At 39.0% G+C, this 27897-nt stretch overlaps 1 protein-coding gene and 1 non-coding gene across 3 annotated transcripts in view; both read left to right on the top strand.

The window, feature by feature from the left end:
- The first annotated feature begins 470 nt into the window (after window positions 1-470).
- Window positions 471-542, top strand: TRNAE-UUC (transfer RNA glutamic acid (anticodon UUC)). The gene has a single exon. It is a non-coding gene; the product is annotated as a tRNA-Glu (tRNA).
- A 2506-nt stretch (window positions 543-3048) lies between these two features.
- Window positions 3049-27897, top strand: part of COG3 (component of oligomeric golgi complex 3) — a 57760-nt gene continuing 32911 nt past the window's right edge. The window contains exons 1-13 of one of the 2 annotated variants that reach the window (XM_007466457.1): window positions 3049-3293; window positions 12733-12879; window positions 15157-15218; window positions 16394-16434; window positions 17218-17292; window positions 18654-18746; window positions 19615-19740; window positions 21015-21095; window positions 22229-22272; window positions 22740-22866; window positions 23460-23551; window positions 24635-24774; window positions 26198-26358. In XM_007466457.1, coding sequence (XP_007466519.1) covers window positions 15200-15218; window positions 16394-16434; window positions 17218-17292; window positions 18654-18746; window positions 19615-19740; window positions 21015-21095; window positions 22229-22272; window positions 22740-22866; window positions 23460-23551; window positions 24635-24774; window positions 26198-26358 — 999 coding nt within the window. In that variant the 5' untranslated portion in view covers window positions 3049-3293; window positions 12733-12879; window positions 15157-15199. Of the gene's footprint in view, window positions 3294-12732; window positions 12880-15156; window positions 15219-16268; window positions 16435-17217; window positions 17293-18653; window positions 18747-19614; window positions 19741-21014; window positions 21096-22228; window positions 22273-22739; window positions 22867-23459; window positions 23552-24634; window positions 24775-26197; window positions 26359-27897 lie in introns of both variants that reach the window. The other variant, XM_007466456.1, reaches the window with a different exon arrangement.

The following is a 27897-nucleotide window of genomic DNA, read 5'->3' as shown; positions in this document are numbered from 1 at the left end:
GTTTCCCTGTAGAAAGAGTGTAGAAAAGTGGTCTTTTCCTTCACCTGCCCAAGTGTTTTTGATGTCTCACTTCATCATCCTGTGTTTCGTTTGCTTAAATCTAAATGGGAAAATAACCTGCCTTACAGGGTTTCAATCAAGAGATCAAAAGGGAAATCTGAATAACACCTTACAAACAAAATGTCATCTACTGTGATATGGGACCTTGATCACTTGGGGATGAGACTCCTCTGACCTCATCTTCGTCGTTTTCCCGAGATAGCCTATGCAATCCTGTCTTCTCATTTCTCTCTCTCTCTCTTTTTTCATGCACACACGATATGAATACATGTGTGCCTTATATGTACATGCATATGTACAGATATATGCTATATGAGTGTTTACTATATCAACTTGAACATTTCTATGGGAGCACTTATAAATGCTTGAATCAAATAAATAATATTGTTAAAAATTACAGTAGAGGGAGTTCCCTGGTGGTCTAGTGGTTAGAATTCGGTGCTTTCACCACCGTGACCCAGGTTCAATCCCTGGTCGGGGAACTGAGAATCCTTGAAGCCGTGAGGTGCGGTCAAAAAAAAATTACAATAGAAAATTAAAGCTGCAGTTGTATTTGTCATGACATCTAGTGCTTCTGGGAATAAGCTAATCACCATTTGGAAACAGGAAGAAATTTGACTTGAAATAGAGAGTATAAAAGTGGATCCATTATAGGAAATTTGTACTTCTTGGGATGGGGCACACTAGATAATATTTGTCCATACAGAAAAGAGCCCTAGAGTGAAGCAGAGTTCAGCATATTGTATACTACCCTTTCCACTGTATTTTGAGCAACAAGTGCATCGTTTAAATGTATATACTTCTATGCTAGTGTTCTGCAATGAAAACACCCCAGGAACACTGCAGTCACTATTTCATTGCTCTTGTCTCTCCCCCACCCTGCAGGGCCAGCTGGTGACTGCTGGATCTTTGCTGGCCTCCCTTAGCTCCAGTTCTTCAATTCAGGAATAGTCCAGGCATTATTGTGTTGAATATCTACCCTTCTCTCCCCTCATTTGCCCTCACAGCAGCTGATTAGACATTCAGCCTTGTCCCACTCCCTTTAGCATCATGAATCATCAGTTGGGAAAAATATTTTAAGAAATCAAACATAATGTTTAGAAGAAAGTAGTATGATTATAGGTTTAGGAATATCTGCAGTAGAAGCACATTTATGAGAGAAGATGCTTATATTTGGCCCTTGAAGGATGATGTTTGGTGAAGAATTGTCATCACAAAACTCAACAGGCTAAAATTCATTTCTGAGATTTTTGGAATCAGCCTGGCCTGAAAAGGACGAAGTGTGTTTTATGTATACTAATTAAAACAAACACCCTTGTGCTTAGATGCAAAACTCATTGAAAAAAAAAAGAAAAAGAAAAGGAAGAAAATAATTATTAGTAATTCTAACCATCTATGAATATTTTGGAAGTGTTTCTTTTGGTCAGTAGGATGATACACTGTTTCATTCTTCTTAATTATATCATTTCTCCAAGGAGATAAATATTTTCTACAACATGAGAATTTTAACTCTTGACTTTGAGATAATTTTAGACTTTAGAAAAGCTGTAAAAGTATTACAGAATTCAGATGTGCCCTTCATCCAGCTTCCCCTCATGTTATCATCTTACATAACTATATCATGTACAACAATCAAAACTGGGAAATTAACTTTGGTACACTACTGTCGTCTAAACTGTAAACCTTATTTGGATATCTGTATTTTATTCTGTAGTTCTCCCTTTTCTGACCCAAGGTCCAATCCAGGCTCCCACATTGCATCTACTTGTCATGTCTCCCTCATCCCCAAAAGGTAACATTTCCTCGATCTTTCCTTGTCTTTTATGACTTTGACACTTTTTTTTTTGACTTTGACACTTTTGAAGAGTACTCGTGAATTGTTTTGTAGGATGTCCATCAATTTGAATTTGTTTGATGTTTTCTCATAATTAGAATGTGGTTTTGCATTTCTGGCAAGAATATCACAAAAGAAATATTGTGTGCTTCTTGATATATCATATTAGGAGTTGCGTGGTGATGATGTTGACCTTTATCATTTGGTTAAGGGGGGATGTCTTCCAGGTTTCTCCACTGTAAAGTTAACAGCCACCCTCCCCTCCCCCCCATTAATAGATATCTTGGAGAGATGCCATGCAAATTTCTGTTTCTCCTCAGACTTTCACCCACTAATTTTAGCATCCATCCTTAGATTTTGCCTGCTATAATCATTACCGTAGTATCCTTAATGATTTCTTTCCCCTCATTCTTTCTACATTTATTGATTGGAATTCTTCAGTAAGGTGGAGTTGTCTCTTCTCCCCTATTTATTTATTCAGTCATTTATTTATATCAGTATGGACTCATGGGTATTTATTCTACAGGTTATGACCCAATACAATCATTATTTATTTTGTTGCGGAAATCTACAACATGATTTAAATGGCAGAACAGTATTCCAATTACACGTCTGTGCCATGAATTATTGATCCAGTTCTTCAATGTTGGACGTTCAGGTGGTTATTTGATACTATTTATGATGTCTGATATATATAACTCTTTGAGTTTTTATGTGTTTTCATAAATTAGATTTCTAACAGCGGAATTATTGATGTTTGAAAAGTTGTGAAAACTGGCAACATGTCAACACGGAAATCAGTCCACACACCTACCCGGACTACCAGGCTGTGAGCAGAAAGCAGTAGATGCCGGGGCTCACGAAGGCCCCTGCCGGCAGGGTCACTGAACACAGTTGTCAGTAACAATATTAACAATAAAGTTATTGATGTTGAGGAAGGGACTTCTGGTAGGGGCATGTCTATTTCCGTTAGGGCCTATATCCTTCGCCCTCTCCGTCTACATCCCAACCGGAAATACTTGTACCCCGTTTAAAGCCACGTCAGTCCTGGCCTCAGTCCCGCCCACGCGGGGGGAAGCGTTTCCGGGGTCAGGGTATTCCGGTTCGCCCCGCCCCGCCGCCGGTGCAGTGCTGGAAGACCCGGTTCTCCCGGAAGTGCCCCGGACATTTCTCTGTCGGGGTTCCCACCTCCACCCTGCTGCTGCGGGCCGCTGGGGCGGCGGCGATGGCGGAGGCGGCGCTGCTACTGCAGCCGGAGGCGGCGGCGGAGCGGGACGCTCGGGAGAAGCTGGCTCTTTGGGATGGGAGACCGGACACGACAGCGCCGCTGACCGACCGGCAGACGGACTCGGTGCTGGAATTGAAGGCGGCGGCCGAGGACCTGCCCGTACCCGCCGAGGTGAGGTGACGGGCGGGGGCTGGGCTACTCCGCGGGCGCGCCGGCGGACCCCGACCTTGCGGACCCTTGTCCAGGGTCTCTCCTCCCCATCACAGTGTCGGCTCCGGTGGGAGAGGCCCCTCACCTTCCCGGACTGTCAGGCCTCACGTTGTCCCGGACCACCGACTCTCCCCTCCGGCGTGGGGACGGCTGCCGGCCGCCGGCGCACAGCCCGCCCCCTGCGGCGTGGGGCGCTTGTCCGGGAGCCTTGCCCCGGGCATCTTGCCCCGGGTGTCCCTGGTGTTAGCGAGGCGTAGTCCTGCTCTCCACCCTCTCCCGGAAGGAGAAGACACTGAACCCGAAGTGCTTTGCTTCAGCACAGCCTCCTGTTGGTATTTGTTTACCACCTTCATGAATAGCCCAGCTTCCTTTTTCCATAGGGGCACTTGGGGAGACCAAAGTTGATCCCGGGTGACAGCTTCATTCCTCGCACATTGAGCAATGAGCTCTCGATCAAGTGCAGGTTGTGGGAAATCCGATTTATATTTGACTTACAGCAAAGCAATAAAAATTTTTCTTTGAAAGCTGGGTCAGTACATTATTAGATAATGCTGGTTGTCGGTTTTAGTGTCAACGTTTTTAATCCTAATTGCCATTGGGATATAATCCCTAATACTGCTTGTGTGATTTAATTCAATTAGTTATAATAGCAAGAAGTACATTTTATGAGTAGTCAGATGTTTGACAAACTTTTTCTAGTTTTGAGGGCTAGGTTTAGGCGGTTATTATTTTATTAGCGCTGATGGTTACTTTTGATGTTGGAAGCATTCTCTTTACACTGTTGTGTCCAAAGGCAGACCGAGTTTAGAGACTTAAACTTTTTCTGCCCTCACACTTCAGAGGTTAAGAACTTTGGTTTGAAAGTTCTCGCCACTTTTCGCCGTTGCACACTCTGCCATAAAGTACAGGTGTTCTTTCTTGGGTTTCTCTGTCCACCTCTAGGATTCTGTGCTGGAAGTGTGTTTGAAATAAATGAGGAAGCAGTTGGAAATTTGTTTTGGCATGGCTATCAGAGTCTTTTATGCTCTGGGCAATAGAAGTTGTTTGCTCTATAAATATTTCAGTCTATTTACAATTGATTTGGCCTCTCACCAAAGCAGGATGCTTGGATGTCACAGTACCTGTGGTGAATGTATTCCGTAAGAAAAGTGACCCATTTTATTTTTAATATCTTGGGTCATAAAATATTATTCCCACTGAGCATGAAGGAAAGGGTTTGGAGTGAAGTAAATGAGATCTCTTCATTTTCACCCCATTATTTGATATTTATGTAGCATAATACCTACCATTAGCCCCGTGCAGTCATTTAACATATATTATGTGCCTACCTGGGGCTGGGAGTGGGGGGGGGATGGAAAAATAAGAAAAACAAGATCCCTAGCCTCATGGAGCTGACATAATTATGGTGATTATGAGCATGTGAAAAAGAACAAAGAAGGTAAGTTCAGACGGTAGTCCAGGATATAAGAAAAATCAAACAGGATGATATGACACCAAGGAATGAGGTGTGCCCTTTTAGATAAAGAGGGAAGGCCTTTCTAAGAAAGTAACCGCCTAAGGTGAGAACTCATGATGGAAAACAAGAAGCCAGTCTTGGAAAGACTAGAGAAAATAACCTTACAGCTGGAGGAAAAAGCAGTGCAAAACCCTGGGTAGGGGATGAGCTTGACAAGTTCAAGGGTTCAGTGAGGGTCTTCTGGTACATGCAGCCTTGGCATTGGATTGCTGTGAGAATGAAATGCCAGCCTGTTATTTATCCATCCTGGAATCTTTGAGGGGGAATTTCTCATTGCTCTTCAGTTTTTGACAGCCCTCTTTTTCCTTTATATGTCTGGTGGGAAGACTTTGGAATTGAATTTTTTATCCCTGTTACCACTCTTTTTTTTTTTTTTTTTTTTTTTTGCGGTACGCGGGCCTCTCACTGTTGTGGCCTCTCCCGTTGCGGAGCACAGGCTCCGGACGCGCAGGCTCAGCGGCCATGGCTCACGGGCCCAGCCGCTCCGCGGCATGTGGGATCTTCCCGGACCGGGACACGAACCCGTGTTCCCTGCATCTGCAGGCGGACTCTCAACCACTGCGCCACCAGGGAAGCCCCCTGTTACCACTCTTTAAACACTGGCGCTGAGAAAGAATGCCTCAATTTTTATTTTGTCCAACCAAAATAAAAACCTGTAAAGGATTTTCTGTCGTGTTTCACAATTTCCAGGAGATAAATTACATCCTGAACAACTGGAACTGGGCAAGTTAGTTGAATAGCAAGAGGCCAGCTAACTCTCAGCAAATATCATGAAGCTGTTTATAGCTTTCCTTTTTATTTAGGAGAACTAGTCTTATATACCTTTTTATTTGGTGTTAGATAAGAAAATTTGCAGTAGAATATTAAGTAGACTGGTTTCTTGTAGCCAGGGCAAATTTTTTAGTAGTGAGGGCCTTTTTCTTTCTGCTGAGTTTAGTAATTCTCGACAAAATGCTGAGATAATTTATCCTGAAATTTACCTGTAATTTACTGTTGCAGTTGTTTTCGTAAAGTTTGTGTGGCCTTAGACATGATACTTAACTTCTCTGAGCCTGTTTTCTTCTTTATAAAATGGGGATTATATTAGTACTTGCATCACAGGGAGTTGTGAGAACTAAATCAAGTATATAAAGTGCACACAGCAAGCTACCTGCCAGTATTATATTATTCATGTGCTTTTCTCCCCAAATGATTATTACCTTAAAAGAATAGATTAGAATGTTATGATCCTAAGCTGGTACTGTGTAGGTGTCACTCAGACCAGAGGTAAGAAAAGAAGAGGTTAGGTGCCTGGAGGGAGGTTCTGAGACTCCATCTATACCTCTTCAATGATTTGCTCCAAACAGAGTAGGTAACGTCAGGTTTCATTTAGGGAATGAATTTATTAGATTGATTAAAAAAGTGATTTTCTCCAACCCAGAATTGTGCAAGAAGTAAAGTTTGGGAGAGAAAGGTATATTTGCTTGTTTTTTCCTGGAGCTGCTCAGCTGGTCAGGCAAGGCTTGATAGTTTATTGTAATTAGTATTTAATATGTTAGTGTCCCCATTTGTGTAAGCTGTACAGTAGCTATCCAGGACCAACCAGGAGCCTAGTTCTCTGCTCTTCTCTCTCTGTTGGTAAATGTCTGCTCCATCTGGAAGCCAGGACAGTGCGAGTAAGCCAGAGGCATTCGGTCAACATCTCTTCAGGAGTGAAAGAGTAGTCAGAACAGGGAAGTTTGTGACACCAACACACCCTTTTTTTTTTTTTTAATAGTTCTACCATTTATTTTATTTTATTTTTTTAACATCTTTATTGGAGTATAATTGCTTTACAATGGTGTGTTAGTTTCTGCTGTATAACAAAGTGAATCAGCTATGCATAAACATATATCCCCATATCCCCTCCCTCTTGTGTCTCCCTATCCCACCCCTCTAAGTGGTCACAAAGCACCGAGCTGATCTCCCTGCAGCACACCCTTCTTGATTTGCCATTCTATTCCAGGTGCTTTGAGGAAAGAAGACAGCTGGGCAAATGTACCTAATGGGGGCATCTTCTCATAAGCTTTTATTTAAAAAAAATTTTTTTTTTTTGTTCTGGCTATGCTGCGTGGCTTGCGGGATCTCATTTCTCCGACCAGGAATTAAACCCAGGCCGTGGCAGTGAAAGTGCCGAGTCCTAACCACTAGACCACCAGGGAACTCCCTCATAAGCTTTTAAAAAGCAGCTTTAAAAAAAATTATTCATTTTGGCTGTGCCAGGTCTTAGTTGTGGCATGCGGGCTTCTTGGTTGTGGTATGTGAACTCTTAGTTGCGGCATGCACGTGGGATTTAGTTCCCCGACCAGGGATCGAACCCAGGCCCCCTGCATTGGGAGCTCGGGAGTCTTACCCACTGGACCACCAGGGAAGTGCCTTGATTTGCATGATTTCTGATAAGTCTGCTTTAATTCTTATTTTTGTTCCCCTGTATATAATGTATCTTTTTCTCTCTGACTGCCTTAAGGTTTTCTCTATGACTTTTGATTTTCTCTCTGAGTTTGAATGTGATGTGTCTAGGGGTGGTATGTGTGTGTGCACACGCACACATGCATGTGCATTCTGCTTGGGATTTTCTCAGCTCAAAATTGTAGCTTTGTGTCTTTCATTATTTTTGGAAAATTCTCAACTATTATCTCTTTAAATATTTCTTCTACACTGTTCTCTCTCTCTCTCCTTATTTTGAGATTCAGATTACACATATATTAGATCATTTTATGCCATCCCACAGTTCTTGGATGTTGTGTTCAGTTTTTATTTGTCCACTCTGTTTCTTCTTTATGTTTAATTTTGGGTGATTTTTATTGACCTATCTTCAAGTTCACTGATTCTTTCCTTAGCTGTGTTGAGTGTACTGATGAGTCTATTGCAGGTATTCTTCACCTCTGTTACAACAATGGCTATTTCCAGCATTTCTGTTGGACATGTATAGTTTTTATTTTTCTGCTTAACTTCTGCATCTGTTCATTCATTTTATTTATATTTCGTACCAGAGCCTTTGACGTATTAGTCGCAGTTATATAGTTCCAGTATCCAGGTCATCTCTTGAGTCTGGCTCTGTTGAGTGCTTCGTTTCTTGACAATGAGCTGGGTTATTTTCCTTGCTGTTTAATGTAACTTTTGGTCAAATACTGTACATTGTATGCAGGACATTTGAGAATGAGGGAAATAGGCTGAATGCCTGGAAATGAATACACTTACTCTATTAGGTCATTAGTGTGGAGATTTGGGTTAGTGGGCTAGGTTTGGGTTTTGTTTTTGTTCTGGTTGCCTTTAGTTTACCACTGGCTTCAGACTTCTCTTTCATTACTTTTTGCCTAGCATTGGGGCTGGGCTGCTGCGAGGTCTTCTTAACCTTCCTTCTCAACCCTCAGCTTTTGGTGTGCCGTGCGCCTGTGTCTCAGAGGGTGTCTGTGCTCTTGCCCCTCCCACAGGAGAGCATTGCTGGCGCTCTATAGCCTGGTGGTGGTAGGTGGGCGTTTTCTATCATCTGCGTCCAGTCTCAGTGTTAGGCAGGCCTTTTTTTTTTTTTTTTTTTTTTTTTTTAATTTTTTTGAAGATGTTGGGGGTATGAGTTTATTAATTAATTAATTTATTTTTGCTGTGTTGGGTCTTAGTTTCTGTGCGAGGGCTTTCTCTAGTTGTGGCAAGCGGGGGCCATTCTTCATCGCGGTGCGCAGGCCTCTCACTATTGTGGCCTCTCTTGTTGCGGAGCACAGGCTCCGGACGCGCAGGCTCAGTAGTTGTGGCTCACGGGCCTAGTTGCTCTGCGGCATGTGGGATCTTCCCAGACCGGGGCTCGAACCCGTGTCCCCTGCATTAGCAGGCGGACTCTCAACCTGTTAAGACCACGATTTCCCTTTGGTCACAGGAACACTCACCTCAGTTTTGGTGTTTTATATATATATTTTTTAATTTTTTTGAAGATGTTGGGGGTATGAGTTTATTAATTAATTAATTTATTTTTGCTGTGTTGGGTCTTAGTTTCTGTGCGAGGGCTTTCTCTAGTTGTGGCAAGCGGGGGCCATTCTTCATCGCGGTGCGCAGGCCTCTCACTATTGCGGCCTCTCTTGTTGCGGAGCACAGGCTCCGGACGCGCAGGCTCAGTAGTTGTGGCTCACGGGCCTAGTTGCTCTGCGGCATGTGGGATCTTCCCAGACCGGGGCTCGAACCCGTGTCCCCTGCATTAGCAGGCGGACTCTCAACCGCTGCGCCACCAGGGAAGCCCTAGGCAGGCCTTTTGCCCCTGGGACTCAGGGGTGGAGTTTCTCACTGACTCCGCCCTCCTCCGGCAGTAGGAGCCCTCTGATGTTCTGGGTCTTGGGTTCTTTTGTTGCGTCTCCTCCAGGGGTAATGGTTGTTTTCTTTTCCCTTTCCCCAGCTGTAGTGTGTTCTCCTCTGTGCCCTAGGGTTGATAGGGCTTGCTGCCCTTTTTTCAGTGTCTTAAGATTTTGTTCCACTGGGGAGAAGGGTCTGGATGGGGCTTTGTGCCCCACTTTCCCCAGGCCCCTCCTCTTCTAAGCCTGCACCACCAGTCCTCATTCTTTCTCATGAGCACCTGGTGGAGGTCCGTGAAGACCATGTGAGTGGGTGCAAACTCCCCTTGTGTCTGTGACTTCCAAGCATTCTGTACTCACCCATCCTCTTGCATTTAGTAATTTGAAAGAAATTTTAGCCTAATTCTTACCTACTTGTGTGGCATTTGTCATCTGTTTTTCCATAATCTGCCACAGTAAGCCCTTGCTCTCACTCTGTCTCTGCCTGGAGATACCCATCTTTTTCTAGATTTTAAGCTACTTTGTTTCTCTGGAACCTCAACTCTCTGATGGCTTCAAGAACCTGATTTTGTAGATTATTTGTCTTTTTCTTATTATTAAGGTGCTAGCAACACTCTGTCTAGCATTCTTTTAGCCTAGTCTCCATGTGCTTTCTGGTATATTTTTCAAATCTGCACCTGATCCATGTCTCTCTCCCTTTTCCTCCTTAGGTGTCGTGTAAACAGTGCTGATAGAATTATGTGTTTGAATTTTGTCATGATCTGTTCATATATAACTAAATTTTACTGCTAATAAACTATAATTTTGTAAAGGTAACTTAGACAATTCTGTTCCCAAGAAGCAGTATAGATTCTGATTTGTAAATTTACTTACTGTAGAAAGGGACCCCTCCTACACTGTTGATGGGAATGTAAATTGGTGCAGACACTATGCAAAACAGTATGGGGGTTCCTTAAAAGACTAAAAATAGAGTTACCATTTGATCCAACAATCCCACTCCTGGGCATGTATCAGGAGAAAACTCTACTTTGAAAAGATACATGCATCCCAACGTTCACAGCAGCACTGTTTACAATAGCCAAGACATGGAAGCAACCTAAGTGTCCATCGACAGATGAATGGATATGGAAGGTGTGGCACATATACAATTACTCAGCCATAAAAAAGAATAAAATAATGCCATTTGCAGCAACATGGATGGACCTGGAGATTATCATAGTAAGTCAGTCAGACAGAGAAAGAGAAATATCATATGATATCACTTATATGTGGAATCTAAAAAGTGGTACAAATACTTATTTACAAAACAGAAACAGACTCACAGACATAGAAAACAAACTTATGGTTACCAAAGGGGAAAGTGGGGGAGGGATAAATAAGGAGTTTGGGACTAATAGGTACAAACTACTATATATAAAATAGATAAACAACAAGGATTTACTATATAGCACAGGGAACTATATTCAATATCTTGTAATAACCTATAATGGAAAAGAATCTGAAAAAGATACATATATATATATACACACACACACACACACACACACACACACACATATTTCTGAATCACTTTGCTGTACACAAGAAACTAACACAACATTGTAAATCAACTATACTTCAATAAAAATAAATTAATTAAAAGAAATAAATTTACTTTGTTACTACTAATAAGTAGGAATAATCATATGATAAATAGAAGCGGCTCCAGTTGATTGTGTGTATTATTTGGCAGGCATTATGCTAAATACATGTAGCATTGTCTCCGAGAAGACAGCTTGTTGTTGGTAACTGGATGGTTGCACAGAGCATGAGCAGGTAGGCTTAGCTCAGCTCAACTTCCTGTGTCCTCAGAACCTCTGGTGGCAACACACCGTTGCTGGTGACACGTTAGAGTCAAGATAGATTCTCATCAGATTTCAGAAACTTAATTCTTCCTGCCCAACAGTCCTTTTCTGTTCAGGGATTGTGTCACTATTCAGGAAGAGTTTATGTTGAACAATGATGCCCTTAGTAAGACATATCTCTGTACATCCAGGACCCTCCTGGGAGAAAGCAGATTGAGGACCTTTCTGAACACTTTTTTTCTGTTTGCAGCTTCCCAGTGGTCCAAGGAGCCTGTTTTCTTACACCTGTGTTTTCTTCATTTCACAATGGCCTCATGATACAGATAATGTAATTCCTGTTTTACAGAGAAGAAATAGAGATTTAGAAGCATTAAGTAATTTGCCCGTTGTAACACACTTATTAAGTGAGCAGGGTTCAAACCAGGCCGCACTGTGATTTGCTTTACCGCGCCCGAAGGTGCAGCCCCACTTGAACCCAGACACAAAACTCCCTCCCTCCCTCCTTCCCTCCCTCCCTCCCTTCCTCTTTCTCTCTCTCCTCCTTCCTTTCTTCCTTTCTTTCTTCCTTCCTTCCTTCCTTCCTTCCTTTCTTTCTTTCTTTCTTTCTTTCTCTTTCTTTCTTTCTTTCTCTCTTTCTTTCTCTCTTTCTTTTTCTCTCTCTTTCTCTCTCTCTCTTTTTCTGTCTCTTTCTTTTTGATGCCGCACTGCTCTCAGGATCTTAGTTCCCAGACCAGGGATCAAACCTGGGCCCACAGCAGTGAAAGCCCTGACTCCTAACCACTGGACTACCAGGGAATACCCTCCCCCCATATTTAAAGGTTTGTGTTTCTAAATTAATGATGGTGCACTTTGCATCTAGCTTATTTTATTTTAGCTTTGAAGAGAAAATACTGTCTTCAGCTGAAATTTCTGTATCTAGAAAAGTAGACAGGAGGCAATTTCCTAAGGCCTTGGATTAAGGTCTTTTATTGCTAGACCTTAGATGTCATGCCTTAAGGGCAGAAAGTGGGATTGAAACGAAATAATTCCACCCTTTTACCTTCCCCAGCATTCACACTCCCTTTCTTTTAAGTCCAAAAACAGCTTGTCTGTATGACCCTAGGTAAATGAACACCTGGAATATCTCTAGTAATGGCAAACTAGACAGTATTGTAGGTCTGATGGCGTCCAGGTGAGGCTCTTCTGAAGCTGGTGGGAAATCCTGAAATTCTTTCTTTTCAGTTGTAATTTCAGAATTTGTCAGCAAGAAGATGTGGGTGAAGTGTGGCAGCAGTGTAGAAATAGTAGAAGGGGATATAGTTGTTGGTAGTTGATTCTTGGATACGATTTGTTTTCTGTTGTTTCTATTAATGAGGTGAGGCTTTTGTGTTGATAATGGAGAGGGCCAGCTACTTTCATTAGCACGCAGGTTTTGCCTTTGACTTGTGCTAGTTCACAAGAGGTTCCAGTAGGAAAAGGTGTGTGGATTAGTACAGATTCACCACCAGTTTTCAAAAGGTAACTCAAAAACCATACTCTGCAAATGGTTGGGTATTGGTGTCATGTTTATATTTTGAGACCAGCATTTAATATAGAGAGAACCTAGTTATAAGTGTTAGTATCATATGGCACTTGTTAACATCAGACGATTTAACAGAAAACATTTCTTTCTCTTTCAAAACACCTGAGATGGAATACCAATCTTGAGTTAAGTTTAGAGAATTTTCAAGTTATTTGAATATCTTTGTGGCTCTTTTTTTTTCAAGCTCCCAATTGAAGACTTGTGCAGTTTAACATCCCAGTCGCTGCCCATTGCACAGGCTTCAATAGTGCCTGGATCTACAGAAGACATTCTCTTGAGGGGATTCACCTCCTTAGAAATGGAAGAAGAAAGAATTGAAACTGCACAGCAGGTGAATGGCAGCATTATTTCTAAGGATATTTGATTGTTTTAAATGTCTCAAGACAGAGGTCCTAATTAAAAGTTCTGAACATTTGAAACTGTAGTTAAAGTCTTTCTAGAACATCTTGTTTTTTTGGGGGGGGGGGCTGGAGAAAGAATGATATATTACTTGCACCAAGTAAGGAGAACGCCAGTGATCTTTCCCAAAGCTGTGTCTCTTTCTAGAACATTTTTGATTTTGTGTTAGTTGTGGTTATTTCTTAAGTGTTTTAAACGAACCTGTTGCCCAGTTTTATTTGCAGTACAGATAAAAATATGCTATTCCAAGTTTGGATAGACTATTATATTTATTAAGGTTTTGATATTTTATGCCCTTTAGACCTCCTCCCAGTATGTGTCTGTGTTAATGTGTCCCCCAACATGCATGTGCGTGGACACATGCACACATGCAGACCCCCCAACCGCACCCCTCACTGCTTGCTGCTGGGTAATTTCTTTCTTAAAAATCTCAATATGCTCTTTAGACGAACACTTATAGTTATTTTTCTGAAATTTAGCATGTGAAATCTCTTGTTTTTCGCTTATTCCCAGCTATAAACTTAAATGTACAATAGTTTCTTCTGCTGCTTCCTCTGTCTCATCTTTCTGTCCTCTTAAGAATCAAAGCTGAGGAAGGAGCTACTGTACAGCACAGAGAACTATACTCAATATTTTGTAATGACCTATAAGGGAAAAGAATCTGAAAAAGAACAGATACACACACACACACACACACACACACACACAAACTGAATCACTGTGCCATATGCACCTGAAACGAACACAACACTGTACGTCAACCATACTTCAATTAAAAAAAAAGAATCAAAGCTAAGGCATTTACCAAGTGAAACATAAACATATTTCTTTACCAAGTGAAACATAAACATATTTCTTTAAGAATAGCTGAATTGCATATACACTAAGTCAGGGGTCCCCAACCCCCGGGCCATGGACTGGTAGTGGTCCGTGACCTGTTAGGAACCAGGCTGCACAGCAGGAAGTGAGCAGCGGGCGAGCGAAGCCTCATCTGTATTTACAGCCGCTCCCCATCGCTCCCATTACCGCCTGAGCTCCGCCTCCTGTCAGCATTATGGTGAGTTGTATAATTATTGCATTATATATTACAATGTAATAGTAATAGAAATAAAGTGCACAGTAAATGTAATGCACTTGAATCATCCTGAAACCATCCCCCCCTGCCCGCCACTGGGTCCATGGAAAAATTGTCTTCCATGAAACCGGGCCCTGGTGCCAAAAAGGTTGGGGACCTCTGCACTAAGTCAAGAGAGGCAGTGCTGCAAAGTGATGAAGAGCTCTAGCTCTAGAGTTAGACCAACCTGGATCTGAAGGTCACCTCTATCACTTACCATCTTTGTGAGCGTAGGCAAATTACTTATCTTCTCAGATCTCTTGTTTCCTAATGTGTAAAACAAAGATAATTATATACTTATCTCATAGGACTTTTCGTGAGAATTAAATTAGATAATGCATGTAAATGCAGTGTGTGCCAAGCACACAATCAGTGTTCAGGCAATGAAAGCCAAGGTACTTGGCAAGAGTAGTATCTTGAGAGAATAAAGCATACCTTTGACTTCGAATCCCCCTTGAGAATTATAGAAGATAATCTTGCACCATGTCTGTGAATTTACTTGGACTATTTGAAAAAAAAAAAAAAAGATCTTCTGGATTAAATTTGCACTTGGATATCTCTCTTTGAATTAAAAAAAAGATCTAATACATTGTTATAATTTACATACAATAAAATGTACTCATTTTAAGTATACAACTTGATGGTAGGACCAGAATTCAAACCCAGGTTTGGCTGATGCAAAAGCTATGTTTTTAAACCACTCCTTTATATTATTTCTGAGCGTATATTCTCACAATTATTATTAGATAACATTAATATTTACCCAGAGCCCTATGTTACCTACTCAAATTTGGAAAACTAGCAGGTAGGCATTAGCTTCTTAGGAAGAAATGTTTATTTCTACATATTATCGTGTTAATACTCTTTCTTATTTAACTTTGAAAATGGCCCGTGTTTTTAAGATACTTTGCTTTTCCTGGAATGTAGACACTGACCATGCAATTAAATTGTCATCTTCTGGCTTAAAGCTATTAATGTCTGAGCCCCAAACAGTAAGACTTAGTGTCTACCCTTTTGACTTGCTGTATAGCATGTAGCCACTTTTCATTTTGTCTGTTTTAGTTTTGTTGACAACATAATACCCTATTTTTCCAGTTTTTCTCATGGTTTGCAAAGCTACAAACTCAGATGGATCAGGATGAAGGAACTAAATATAGGTATGTGTCTCTTATATTTGCTGGCTGTCCTAATCCTTAGATCATCTTAAGCATTTCATTATCTGTGCCTTTAAACAAAATTAAGGTACAAAGAAAACTTCAACAGCAACATTTTCTTTAAGAATAGCTAGAAAGGATGTGGGTCATTCCAACTGGTATTGGAAGTTGTGTGATTTTTAAAAAAGTCACATTGTAATGAATAGTTTAGGAGGGGCAGAGGTTGATTTTAGATAACTCTAGAAAGGCTTGGAATCAAGTGGGAGTTTTGTCAGGAACTCTAAGAGGTGTTTGCTGCCTTTCTTTAGAGGGAGAGACCCAAGAGACTTTAGGGATGGCCAGCTAGGCAGGGTGTGAACTATGTTGTTTTGTTTGTGTATATTGACGGCATGGGGGAAGTGACTGTACTGTTTCTAGCTGATTTGGGGACCGTGGGTTGAACATTTGTATTCATTTAACATTAATTAAGTGACTACTATTGCTAGGCATTGTGTTAGGCTCTTTGATGTATGATTCCATTTAATCTTCATAGCAGCTCTATAAGGAAAGGTGTTATTCCCATTTTACAAATGAGTAAACTGAGGCCTGGAGCTATTAAATACTTGCCTAATGTCATGGAGACTTGGGCAGAGCTGGGACTTGGACTCAGGTCTTCCAATTCGAAGTCCAAAATTCTTTCCATGACATCACACCATCTCTCAAAGGCAGACATGACCTGAAGGATGGACCTCCTTGTTACCTTGGGATGGACCTGGTGTCCCAGTCTTTGAAAGTTGAGCCCATGATTTATTGCCCTACATGTGAAAAGCCAGTTTATGGCTTTAAGGCTGATACCTTTTATTGCTCATAGTTTCAGTCATTTTCCTTCTTAAGTACTGAAACAGTTTGTGACATAGTTTTTGCTATATTTCTGAATATAATAAACTTTTTGAATAGGTCAGACTTCCCTTCTGAAATGCAAGCATTTGGGGGAAAACGAGACTTTGTTGTTTATTGTCTATGCTTATTGGGGGAAAATATTATTGCCAATCCCCTTTTGGTTCTGTTTTCTAGACAGATGAGGGATTACTTGTCTGGGTTTCAGGAGCAGTGTGATGCTATATTGAATGATGTCAACAATGCTCTTCAGCATCTGGAATCATTGCAGAAACAGTATCATTTTGTGTCCAATAAGACAGGAGCTCTACATGAAGCCTGTGAACAGCTCCTGAAAGAACAGGTAATTTGGAGTAGCAGAGAGTGTCAGCGACTATGTTTAATATTTTATTTTTAAATAGATGAATACAATTTAATTCTAATTTCCTTTATTTCTCCAAGTATATTTTGAACACTTCTCTGTATGAGGCCCTGTGCTAAGTATGCAAATTATTACTTTGACAGCCTGCTTTTAAGCTTATGTCAGCAGGGGCACGGGCAAGCTTTCGTATGTTTTGAGCTGTTAGGTCTCAGTACAGTTTCAGAGTGAAGAGGGTATATTCACATGTGTGACACTTTTCTTTTTTTTTTTTTGGATGCGCTGCGAGGCTTGCAGGATCTTAGCTCCCGACCAGGGATTGAACCCAGTCCTTGGCACTGAAAGCGCCGAGCCCTAACCACTGGACCATTAGGGAATTCCTTATTGACACTTTTCAAACAAGGCATAGTGGTTATACTAATGGTGGGGTTTATGAAAAGATGAACAGATCTAGGTTGCACTTAAACTTGTGACTTAAAGATAGACTATTTAAGTTACTGTACTTATCTCAGAATTTTATCTATGTATATTTTGTATGTTTTTAAAAAGGTAATCATCTGTTATTTTATGAAAAGATATGTAATTTACTGTAATAATCATTGCTTATTTTAGCCCATGACTGCAGAAATCTTTGAGCATTATTCTGAAATCATATATCTAATATAAACCTGTATGTCTAGTATAAATCTCTTCGATGTAATTTTGAGACTGGAGTGTTGATTCTTATGTTCTCATAATAATTGACTTTTCTCTTTTAAAAAATTCAAGTCGGAACTTGTTGATCTGGCTGAAAACATTCAACAAAAGCTTTCCTATTTTAATGAATTAGAAACTATTAACACGGTAAGCATTGTTCTTTATTTTTTCTAGAATTAGTGGCTTTATTTTATATTTCCCATTTTGAGTATAATCTTTAACCTTATAAATTGGCTTGAGTGATATTTTAACTTAATAGTTTGCTTGTTGTTAAGATATTCCTATTTGTGAGTGATGGACATACCATTACCAGTTCAGATTTCCAAATACGATTTAAATAATAGTTCTTCTTAAATTGTATTTTTGCTATTAAAATCTCTTTGTTGGTTAACTCTTATAGTATCATATTTGTAAGCTGTGAAGGTTATAAGAAGAAATATTCCATTTTAAATCTTGCTGTGGTTGTGCTTCTATAATAGTAATTAAAATATTTCTTAAACTAATCTCGTGTTTAGTTTGAGGAAAAGTGTAGTCCTCATAATGGATTCTTGGATCCCAAAGAGGTAGTCATAATAAAGACTTCTGTGTAAATTATATTTCTCTGTATTCTGGCTCATAAATTAATCATGATAACTGCATATAAATCATGTTATTAGGGCTTCCCTGGTGGCGCAGTGCTTGAGAGTCCGCCTGCCGATGCAGGAGACGCGGGTTCGTGCCCCGTTTCGGGAAGATCCCACATGCCGCGGAGCGGCTGGGCCCGTGAGCCATGGCCGCTGAGCCTGCGCGTCCGGAGCCTGTGCTCCGCAAATGGGAGAGGCCACAACAGTGAGAGGCCCGCATAACGCAAGGAAAAAAAAAAAATAAAAAAAAAAAAAATAAATCATGTTATTAAAATTATTAAATTAATCTAAATTATTATAGTTTACTAAAGAGTTAGAAATAAAACCAGTAGCCAGTTAACAGTGGAATGCAATGGGAAATATAAATCATTGCCAAACTATTTGTATATCAAGATAAATAATTGGGTCATTTTACTTATATTTTATATATATTATATAGTTTTATATATTTTAATATTTATCATTTAATCTATTATATTAAATATTAAATATCATGTTTATATTATATATTACCTTATATTAGTACTACGTGTATATGTTTACTTATATTTTACTTTCAGTATGACTGCTGAACATGATAACTGCTAATTAATCTTTTAACCTTGAGAAGATCGCCAGTGTTTGAAAGTGGAAAATTTATGTTGTAAAGTGCTAGAAAGTGGGAAATCTAGGTGCATGATGTATTATTTTAATATAACATTGTGCAATGGAGTATAAAGTGTTTGCTAATTCGTGAAGAGCCCCATTAAAGGTCATTAGGAGTAAACTGAGTTCAATCCATATTCTTTTAAATTTGTCCTTTCTTTATTGTATTGTTACACATGGGCTGCATTTGAGTATATTTGGTGACTCTTAAAATGTAAAAAAATTTTTTTTCCTTTAAAGAAATTGAATTCTCCCACGCTGTCTGTGAATAGTGAAGGATTTATACCAATGCTGGCCAAGTTAGATGACTGTATTACATACATATCATCTCATGTAAGTCATGGTATTTCTGTGTGTTTTAAAGAAATCTTAACATCCCTATTATATCATTTATTATATCATTTCTTTCTGTAATATATTTGAAGAAAAACTATAGTAAATTCTTAGTCATTGTGAGTAGTGATGTAAAAAATACTTTCAGCTGCTGCAGCAACCCCTGGAATAGAAAAAGCGGCTGGCTGACACAACTTTATCCCATCTAAAAGGACTAGTGATTTTTAGACTGTTGACTTAACTTTTGCTAGATACTTCCTTGGAAACAAAAAGTATTACTTGGGGGGGGAAATAAAAGGACAAGTCCTTTGGTTTAATCACCATCTCTTTCTGCCCTCCAAGGATTTATAGCTGTATTTATTTCACCCAACTCCTGTTCTTTTCTTAGTTAGGCCTCACATATTAGCCTTGAGGTCCGTGGGGTACTGAAAATATATTTTGCTAAAAACTGCAAATATTTATTGAGCCCTTGCTTTGTGCCAGGCACAGGGAATTTGGCTATGACCAAGACAGTCATAGTATTCGTCTTCAAGGAGCTTACAGTCTACATAAGATCTTCTTTTGAACTTTCTGTATAACTTTACATAAAGGACAGGTTGGTTTTCATTAAAAGTTTGCTTCGGGCTTCCCTGGTGGTGCAGTGGTTGAGAGTCCGCCTGCCGATGCGGGGGACGCGGGTTCGTGCCCCGGTTTGGGAGGATCCCACGTGCCGCGGAGTGGCTGGGCCCGTGGGCCATGGCCGCTGAGCCTGCGCGTCCGGAGCCTGTGCTCCGCAGGGGGAGAGGCCACAACAGTGAGAGGCCCGTGTACAGCAAAAAAAAAAAAAAAGTTTGCTTCATCTTTGTAAACCTTTCCCTTTCCTTTACAGCCAAATTTTAAAGATTATCCTGTATATTTACTGAAGTTTAAGCAGTGTCTTTCTAAAGCTTTGCACCTCATGAAGACATATACTGTGAACACACTACAGAACCTCACAAGTCAATTATTAAAAAGGGTGAGTTAACTGGTGAGGTGTTTCTTTGTTTTTTTCATTCATTTATTTTCCATGTTAGTCTGAGATTAGTATGTAGTAACTCCAATTTTTTTTTTTACCTTTTTTAAAATAAATATGTGTTGCAATTTTATTTATAATAAGAAAAAATGCCTATATTATATATGTCTGTCACAGTCTTATTTTCAAAGAATATATAACAGTGTGAGAAATATTCAGTACTATATGATAAATAATAAAATAAGATGCAAACTATTTCTCACTTAAACTTTTTCTTTTCCTAGCTTTTTAAAGAAAATATTAGGAGGAAATACACCAAAATAATAAAAGTGGTTCTGTCTGAGTGGTAGAATTACATATGCTAGATAATTTGAATTTCTTTCTTTACAAATGATGGATAATTTAATTTTCTGTATTTAGCAAATGTATTTTTATTGAATGCCTTCTAAATGCTTGGCATTGTACTAAGAACTGTACAATAGTGAAAGGAGCTAACAAGGTCCCTGCCCTCACGGAGCTTATGTTCAGGAGAAATAATCAGTAAAGAAGGAAAAAGACAAATTACTCAATTACAGATTTTAGGAGATGCTAGGTGGAAAATTTGTGGCGTGTTAGGTTAGAAAATAAGAGTGGAGCTAGATCAGATGGTCATTGAGCACATTTCTTTCCTAAGAAAATAAAACCTGAAAGATAATTTATTTGATTTTTTCAGCCTACTTTCTAAAGATTATGGACTATCTTGAGCTTTTAGTTCAAAGCTACTGAGTTTTGTATTGCATTTTACCATTCACGTTGCTCTTAGCTGACATAACAGACTATATAGTTTTTCTATTTTGCAAAATTTTATTTTAGGAAACTAATGCCTAATAAGTACTAGTACCTACTATGTGTTAGTGCTTTATAATCGAACTGTGTAAAACCTTTGTGCGTATGTGTTATCACCATTTAATGGATGCACTGAATCTCAGAGAGGTTAAGTAATTTGACCAAAGTCCTACACTCAGAAAGTGACTGAGTATGAATCTGAGTTCAGTCTTTTTACCACCAAAATTCATGTAACATAGCATAAATTTTAATTATAAAGTAGAGAGAGATGACAGCTCCACATAATTATTTCTCATTTGTAGCAATAATAGTATTTAATCTTTCTCTCTGTAAGCTTTTGGTTGGTATATAGGCCAAGCAGTAGCCATATGAAATGGTTTGTGTTACATTTTCTGAATAATTATTTGTTCGCTAATTATCTTCCTTCCCTATCCTCCCCCATGTTTCTTTAGGATCCTTCATCTGTACCTAATGCAGACAATGCCTTCACATTATTTTATGTGAAATTTCGAGCTGCTGCCCCCAAAGTCAGAGTAAGTCTATTGACATAAATAAGATAATGCTATGAAATTTATTTAGCCAGCCCTTTTGAAATGCTAATGTATGTTAGGTCCTTTGTTTGTACCAGGAAAATGAACCTGAATGAAAGGTAGGCTTTGTCCTTCCACATTATAGCAGTGTATGTTGAGGTGCTTTAAGCCCACAGAGGAGGAAACACCTAGCTCTTCCTGGAATGCTCAGGGAAGGTTTCCAGTTGAAGGTGATACTTGAGCTTAAAAAAACGTAGATTTATAGCAGAATTGAGGGGATTGATAAGGATATTTTATACAGAGAGAGCAGCATGTATAGGGAAAGTTGTAGAGACATAAAAGACTTGTATTTTGGGAGGACCTCATTTAAGACTGGGACACAAGACTTTCAGTAGGGTGTGATAGGAAAGAAGAAAGGAAAGATGGCAAAGACCATCTCACAGAGGATGTTGCATGTCATGCTAATTCAGGAAAAGTAGAGAACCAGTGCAATATTTTAAATCAGTGTAATCCCAGATACAGCGCCATGGTTAAGAATCCGCCTGCCAATGCAGGAGACATGGGTTCGAGCCCTGGTCCAGGAAGATCCCACATGCCATGGAGCAACTAAGCCCGTACGCCACAACTACTGAGCCTGCGCTCTAGAGCCCACAAGCCACAACTACTGAGCCCGTGTGCCACAACTACTGAAGCCCGTGTACCTAGAGCCCGTGCTCCCAACAAAAGAAGCCACCGCAATGAGAAGCCCGCGCACCTCAACGAAGAGTAGCCCCCGCTTGCTGCAACTAGAAGAAAGCCCATGTGCAGCAACAAGACCCAGCTCAGCCAAAAAGAAATTAAATAAATAAATTTTTTAAAAAATCTTTAAAAAAAAAGCAGATCGCAAAGCTGAATATATAGTATAATTCCAGTTTTGTTTAAAAAGAAAAATGTAGTAACTGTGTGCATACAAAAACTGAAAGAAAATATTCTGAAATACTGTGATTAATTTTTTTGTGTTTTAGGTGATTTTCATGTTTCAACTTTTTTGTAGTCACAGATTTTCTAACATGAGCTTGTGTTACTATTATAATCAGAAAGCAATTGAAAATATAACTAAAACAGATGGAGTTAGTGGTCTTTTCTTTATTCCACAGGCTCTCATCGAACAAATAGAACAACGATCTGAAAAAATACCTGAGTGAGTACCCACAGGTTCTTCAATTTCCAGATTACCTTCCTTGAAGTGCTATTTTGCCAAGTCTGTTATGTCCCTGATATTTTCTGAGCAATTACCTTGCATGCTGTACAAGATTTTTCTTGTAGCACACAGCTCAGTTTGGGGAGCAAGGTCATAGACCTGACTTGGTGAGTTTGTAAGGCATCTTTTTCCCATACAGCAGGATGTCCTTCTCATTTAGGTAGATGTAACATCACTACTCGTGGAAGATAAATCTGTCTTTAAAAGATAAAGGTTATGGTAGTTCATTATGGTTTGTTTTTTCTTTGTATACATAAATATTTCTAGTATTTAATGTGGGCAAATGAGCAGTAACCATATAGCTTTGGAGGTTTGGCAACCTATTTTGGGATTTAAGATCGGATTTAATGTACATATCTGAAATCAGAAGTTTGTACAGTACTCCAGTCTCATTTGCTTTTCATCAGATACCAACAACTGCTAAATGAAATTCACCAGTGTTACCTTGATCAGCGGGAACTCCTTTTGGGCCCTAGTATTACTTGTACTGTAACAGAGTTAACCAGCCAGAATAACAGAGACCACTGTGCCTTGGTGAGTTTCTGCCTGTTGTGGTTTAATGTCAAACCTTCTTTTGAGCTGTTATGATACCCTAGAAACTATACTTGGGTAAATAAGTTTTGGTCCCCATATCAACAAACTTACAGAATGTTTCTTTCTTTTATGACAAATCTCGTTTAGTAATTAGCATTCAATTTGGCAAAATATTCTCATTTTGATTGATTTTTTGAGGTATGAAGATTCACAAATTAGTATTGTTTTTTGAAAGATGAAGCTTCAAAGTTTCTGGATTTATGTAGACAAATTAATGTTAGCTTTTGCTGCAGAAGTGCTGTTTTTAGTGTGATTTTATTTCAGATTATAGAAAAATACATAAAGATTATTCTTTTAAATACTTTTCAACTAGAAGAGTAATTTTCATTGTCAAAAGCTTAGAAAGCATAAAGAAGGAAATAAAAATCATCGATAGTTCCACTGTGCAGAAAACCATTTTCTGTTCTTCAGGGAGTTGTTTTATGAATTATATATGCATAGTCTCTTTGTAAATAAAATGTTGGCTTTGTTTCATAAGCGCTGGAGTTGTTGTGTGTCTCTAACTATAGATGGTGTGTGTTTGTTTCCTGCAGATTCGCAGTGGCTGTGCCTTTATGGTTCATGTATGCCAGGATGAGCACCAACTTTATAACGAATTTTTTACAAAACCAACATCAAAATTAGAGTAGGTGGTACATGGAATCTAACTCTTGTTTTTAAGATTTAATTCGCTAATGGCTGTAATGGCTTATTATATTATAGGAGTATTCTAAAGTTAACTATGGAGTGTTTTAACTTTTGTGGGTATGTGAACAGAATATTGTTGGATGGGACAGTGGTTATTTATTTTGAAATAAATGTGCAGCTTAAAGGCCAACATGCTTTCATATTGTTTATAATATAATTATGGAGACAATAAGTTATGATAGTAAGAATCCTGTATAGGGAACTATCTTGGTATCTAGATCCCTTTATCTACACTAAGTGTAATAATTCCTTCTATTTAAAAACTTCTATGATTCTAACTAATGAAGGACACTTAAAAACGTAGATACTATTTAAAATCCCTTTCCTTATTTTTCTCAAAGTGTCTTTCAAACCCACTGTCAGCCACTTTTGGGTTCTTCATATTGGTGGTTTTGACTGTTAAAAAATTCCAAGATTATGACTCTTGTAAAGGGGAAGAGACAAATATATCTCACGGTTTTGATGAAATGCTATATATAAAGACAATATAAAGAGTATAGACAGCCTAATGTTTTTCTTTTCAAATGTTTAAAATTGTCAAAATACTTGGTGTATGTCCAGAATATTTTGAGTTTTGTTTATCTAAGTCTGTAAGTATTCAAGAGTTTTGAACCTATCTTTCCTGGGGAAAATGTCACCATTTGATTCATAGTGGTGTAGGTTATAAAAGGAAAATTAAGTCTACTGAAATATTTTTTATTGTTTTTGAAAGGACATACACAAAATTATTGCTAACATAAGTACAAGTTGTAATAAATTGACATTCGGCTGGGGCCAGCTAATTGTTGAGGATTGCTTATTAATTCTGAGCTTGATTATTGATTCTAGCAAAAACAGTTCACAGAATTACTTTCAGCCTTTCACTTCTCATTATATAATGTTCCCATATACTATTTTCCAGTATATGTATATATATATATATTTTTTTTTTTGGCTGGAAGCAATCAAGGGTGACTTTTAAACTATTAGGAAATACTGAAAGGATTACTGCTGATAACCATGTTTTATTCCTTCATTTTAGTGAACTTTTGGAGAAACTGTGTGTGTCATTGTATGATGTCTTCAGGCCATTGATCATTCACGTTATTCACTTAGAGACTTTATCGGAACTTTGTGGGATTCTTAAAAATGAGGTGCTTGAAGACCATGTACAGAATAATGGTAAATAAGTAGAAATGATCATTTCAAAGGTCTTTTTAATTATATCTATGGCTCAGTGAATCTGAAAAAGATTAGTACCTCCCCCCATCCCTATATAAACAATATTTTTAAAACTTGGGTTGATGCCTTGTCTCTTTTTGAATCAAGGTGCGCCTTATTCTGTGACTAAATAATGGGAAAGAATTTTTAAATCTGGGCAAAATTAGTAATGAAATAATTATAGTTACTATTCTTTCTGGCATCTGAAATCCATAGAGAACTGACCAGTTTTGGGTTGGGTATTTCTAGTACACTATTACCAGAGTACATAAAGTAATTGACTGTATTGCATAGTCTTAATTTAAAAAACAGAAATTGTTTTAGCATACATACATAGTAATAATTCATCTTTTTTGAAATTACAAATAAAGAAAAGCAATTCTCTGGAGTAGCTCTACTTTATTCATCTAATACATGCTTTAACAATTGGTTTGATTGTCATAAAAAACATGATTTTCCTAGGGATACTTAGCTACCTTTAAAAAATACCCTTCAGGTAATCATTTTACTGGCAGAAATTATTGTCCTTACTTTGACTTTCCTTACGAGACACTATAGGTTTGTTACTCTTCCTGAGTTTCTTATTCTATTGCATTTAGTTCATTCTAAGATGTACATTTTCGCCCATTTTAATGCTTGTGAATTAAAGATGATTTTTAAAATTAATGTAAATATTTATATGAGTGTGTAATGCCTCCAACTCCCCAGCCCTTGGAAAGCTGATACTGAATCACTGGTGAGTCTTAACATTGATGGCATCTTAGAAATGAAGAAATTCTATACAAACGCATATCTCATTTTATTTATTTATTTATTTGGCCACACTGCGCGGCTTGTGGGATCTTAGTTCCCCAACCAGGGATTGAACTCGGGCCCTCGGCAGTGAAAGTGCAGAGTCCTAACCACTGGGCCGCTGAGGAATTCCCTCATTTTATTTTTTTATTCATTTTTCTTTGTGAGAATGTTAACAAGTCATTTAATACCTGTGGGACTCTATCTGTAAAATGGGGGTAATAACCTAATTAATAATCTGCTTTAGCTATCTCTCAGGATTGGTATGAAGCTATAGAGATACCTTTTAAAAAAACACAAAGCACTTTAAAAATAAGATTATTATTCACATTAATAATGGAAATTATTTCACAGAGTCCCAGGAAGAAGATGTAACGGCAAATTTATTTTCCATTTTTAAATTTGAGGAAATTGGAAGACATTTATTAAATTTTTCTAAGGTCATTAAGTCATACCAAAATAGAATACAACCAGTCCCTGAAGCAAGAGTGGTTTATACTATTACTAGACAATTTTGTAATATTTTTGCTTGTTTAAAGAAAGTATTCTTTAAATCTGAAGGAATGGGTAATTGACCTTTCTTTTTTATCAGCTGAACAGTTGGGGGCATTTGCAGCTGGAGTAAAGCAGATGTTGGAAGATGTACAAGAGCGACTTGTCTACCGAACCCACATCTACATTCAGACAGACATCACAGGCTATAAACCAGCTCCTGGAGATCTAGCGTATCCCGATAAGTTAGTAATGATGGAGGTAGGGTCTTCTTATTTGATCTTTCCCCTACCCCACACAACTTTTGGATATTTTATACTGGTGAAAATAGGATTTTTCTTTTTAATTCTCATTCAGGATGCAAAAATCAAGATAAACTTGCCATGAAATCATAGGAAATAAAAATTTTAAAAAACTGAACAGAAATAATTTGTTAGATTGTCCCTCCTTCAAGTTGTATTTTATAAACATTCTATTCGGTTTTCTGTCCTTTTCCAGGAAGTGTGTCTTCTCAATTTTTAAATAGAATTAGTGCTTTCTATGATTTCTCTTTTTTCTGGTAAGTGGCATAGAAGAGGATTAATAACATATAAGCCACCAGAGTTGATGGTCACATAACCATGTGTCGTCTTCTCTCATTAAAAACTCTGGTGGTTGTCTCCTCAAAATTACACAGTGCTGGTGTCCAGTTTATGGTTTGAAGACTTAGGTATATCTCACTAATCTTTCAGTTACATATGTATCTTCATTTTCTTTGAGTGCTGTACAGAGTTAAAATAATGCATAGGGTATTAGTGCTTAAACAGAATTAGAACCTGGAAATTCTTTTTTATTTGTTTATTAATTTTTTTGAATGACAAAATCAGGTTTATTGCTCCAGGTTAAGCCAGTGAAGACTGGATATGGGAAGGGTGAGGGGGGAACACAGGAACTTGGTGAAGGCATCCTCCCGGCCTTGGCCTGTGCTGAGTTCTTGGCACCCTGGGAAGCCAACCAGTCAGTGCATTTCAGACCTGCTGATCACCTGCCTATGGGCCAGGCCCACAGTAAAGTTTGAGGCACAACCCCAGGCTCTGGGGAACATATCCCTCCTCCCTGTGAGGTCACCTGCACAGGTCTGAGCACAGAGGAGGGGTCTGCAGAGATGGCCTCTGCTGGGGCTGTATCCTTAGGAAGATATCTTGGTGGAGGAGGAGGCTGCCCCCTTCTTCTTGGTGGGGGCCTTCAGCAGCTCCAGCTTCTTGGGCAGACTGGTATAAACAGGTCTCTTTCTCAGCCTGATCTAGGGAGTTGTGCTCTCCCCTTCCTCCCCTCCTTTCCTTGTCTCCTTTGTATCAGTTTTTCCATTCTAGATAGGATACCTGTTTTAATAGTGCTGTCTGATAGGGTGTTAGGTGATTGAGTTTACTATATACCCCCTCCCAGTTTAATTTAGTGATACATTTGGTATGTTTATTTAGTCAACACATGGCCAGTATCCTGAGTGTTTTCTTTTTATTATTTTTTAAAATTTGTTTATTTATTTATTTATTGGCTGCCTTGGGTCTTCGTTGCTGCGCGCAGGCTTTCTCTAGTTGAGGTGAGCAGGGGCTACTCTTCATTGCTGTGCACAGGCTTCTCATTGCAGTGGCTTCTCTTGTTGCAGAGCATGGGCTCTAGGCACGCATGCTTCAGTAGTTGCGGCACGCAGGCTCAGTAGTTATGGCTCACGGGCTTAGTTGTTCCGCAGCATGTGGGATCTTCCCAGACCAGGGATCGAGCCCGTGTCCCCTGCATTGGCAGGTGGATTCTTTTTTTTTT

The sequence above is a fragment of the Lipotes vexillifer genome, unplaced genomic scaffold, assembly GCF_000442215.2.
Source record: "Lipotes vexillifer unplaced genomic scaffold, Lipotes_vexillifer_v1.1 scaffold384, whole genome shotgun sequence".
Taxonomy (NCBI): Eukaryota; Metazoa; Chordata; class Mammalia; order Artiodactyla; family Lipotidae; genus Lipotes; species Lipotes vexillifer.
The sequence above is the reverse complement of the archived record's forward strand: the minus strand, read 5'-3'. Positions and strand labels throughout refer to the sequence as shown.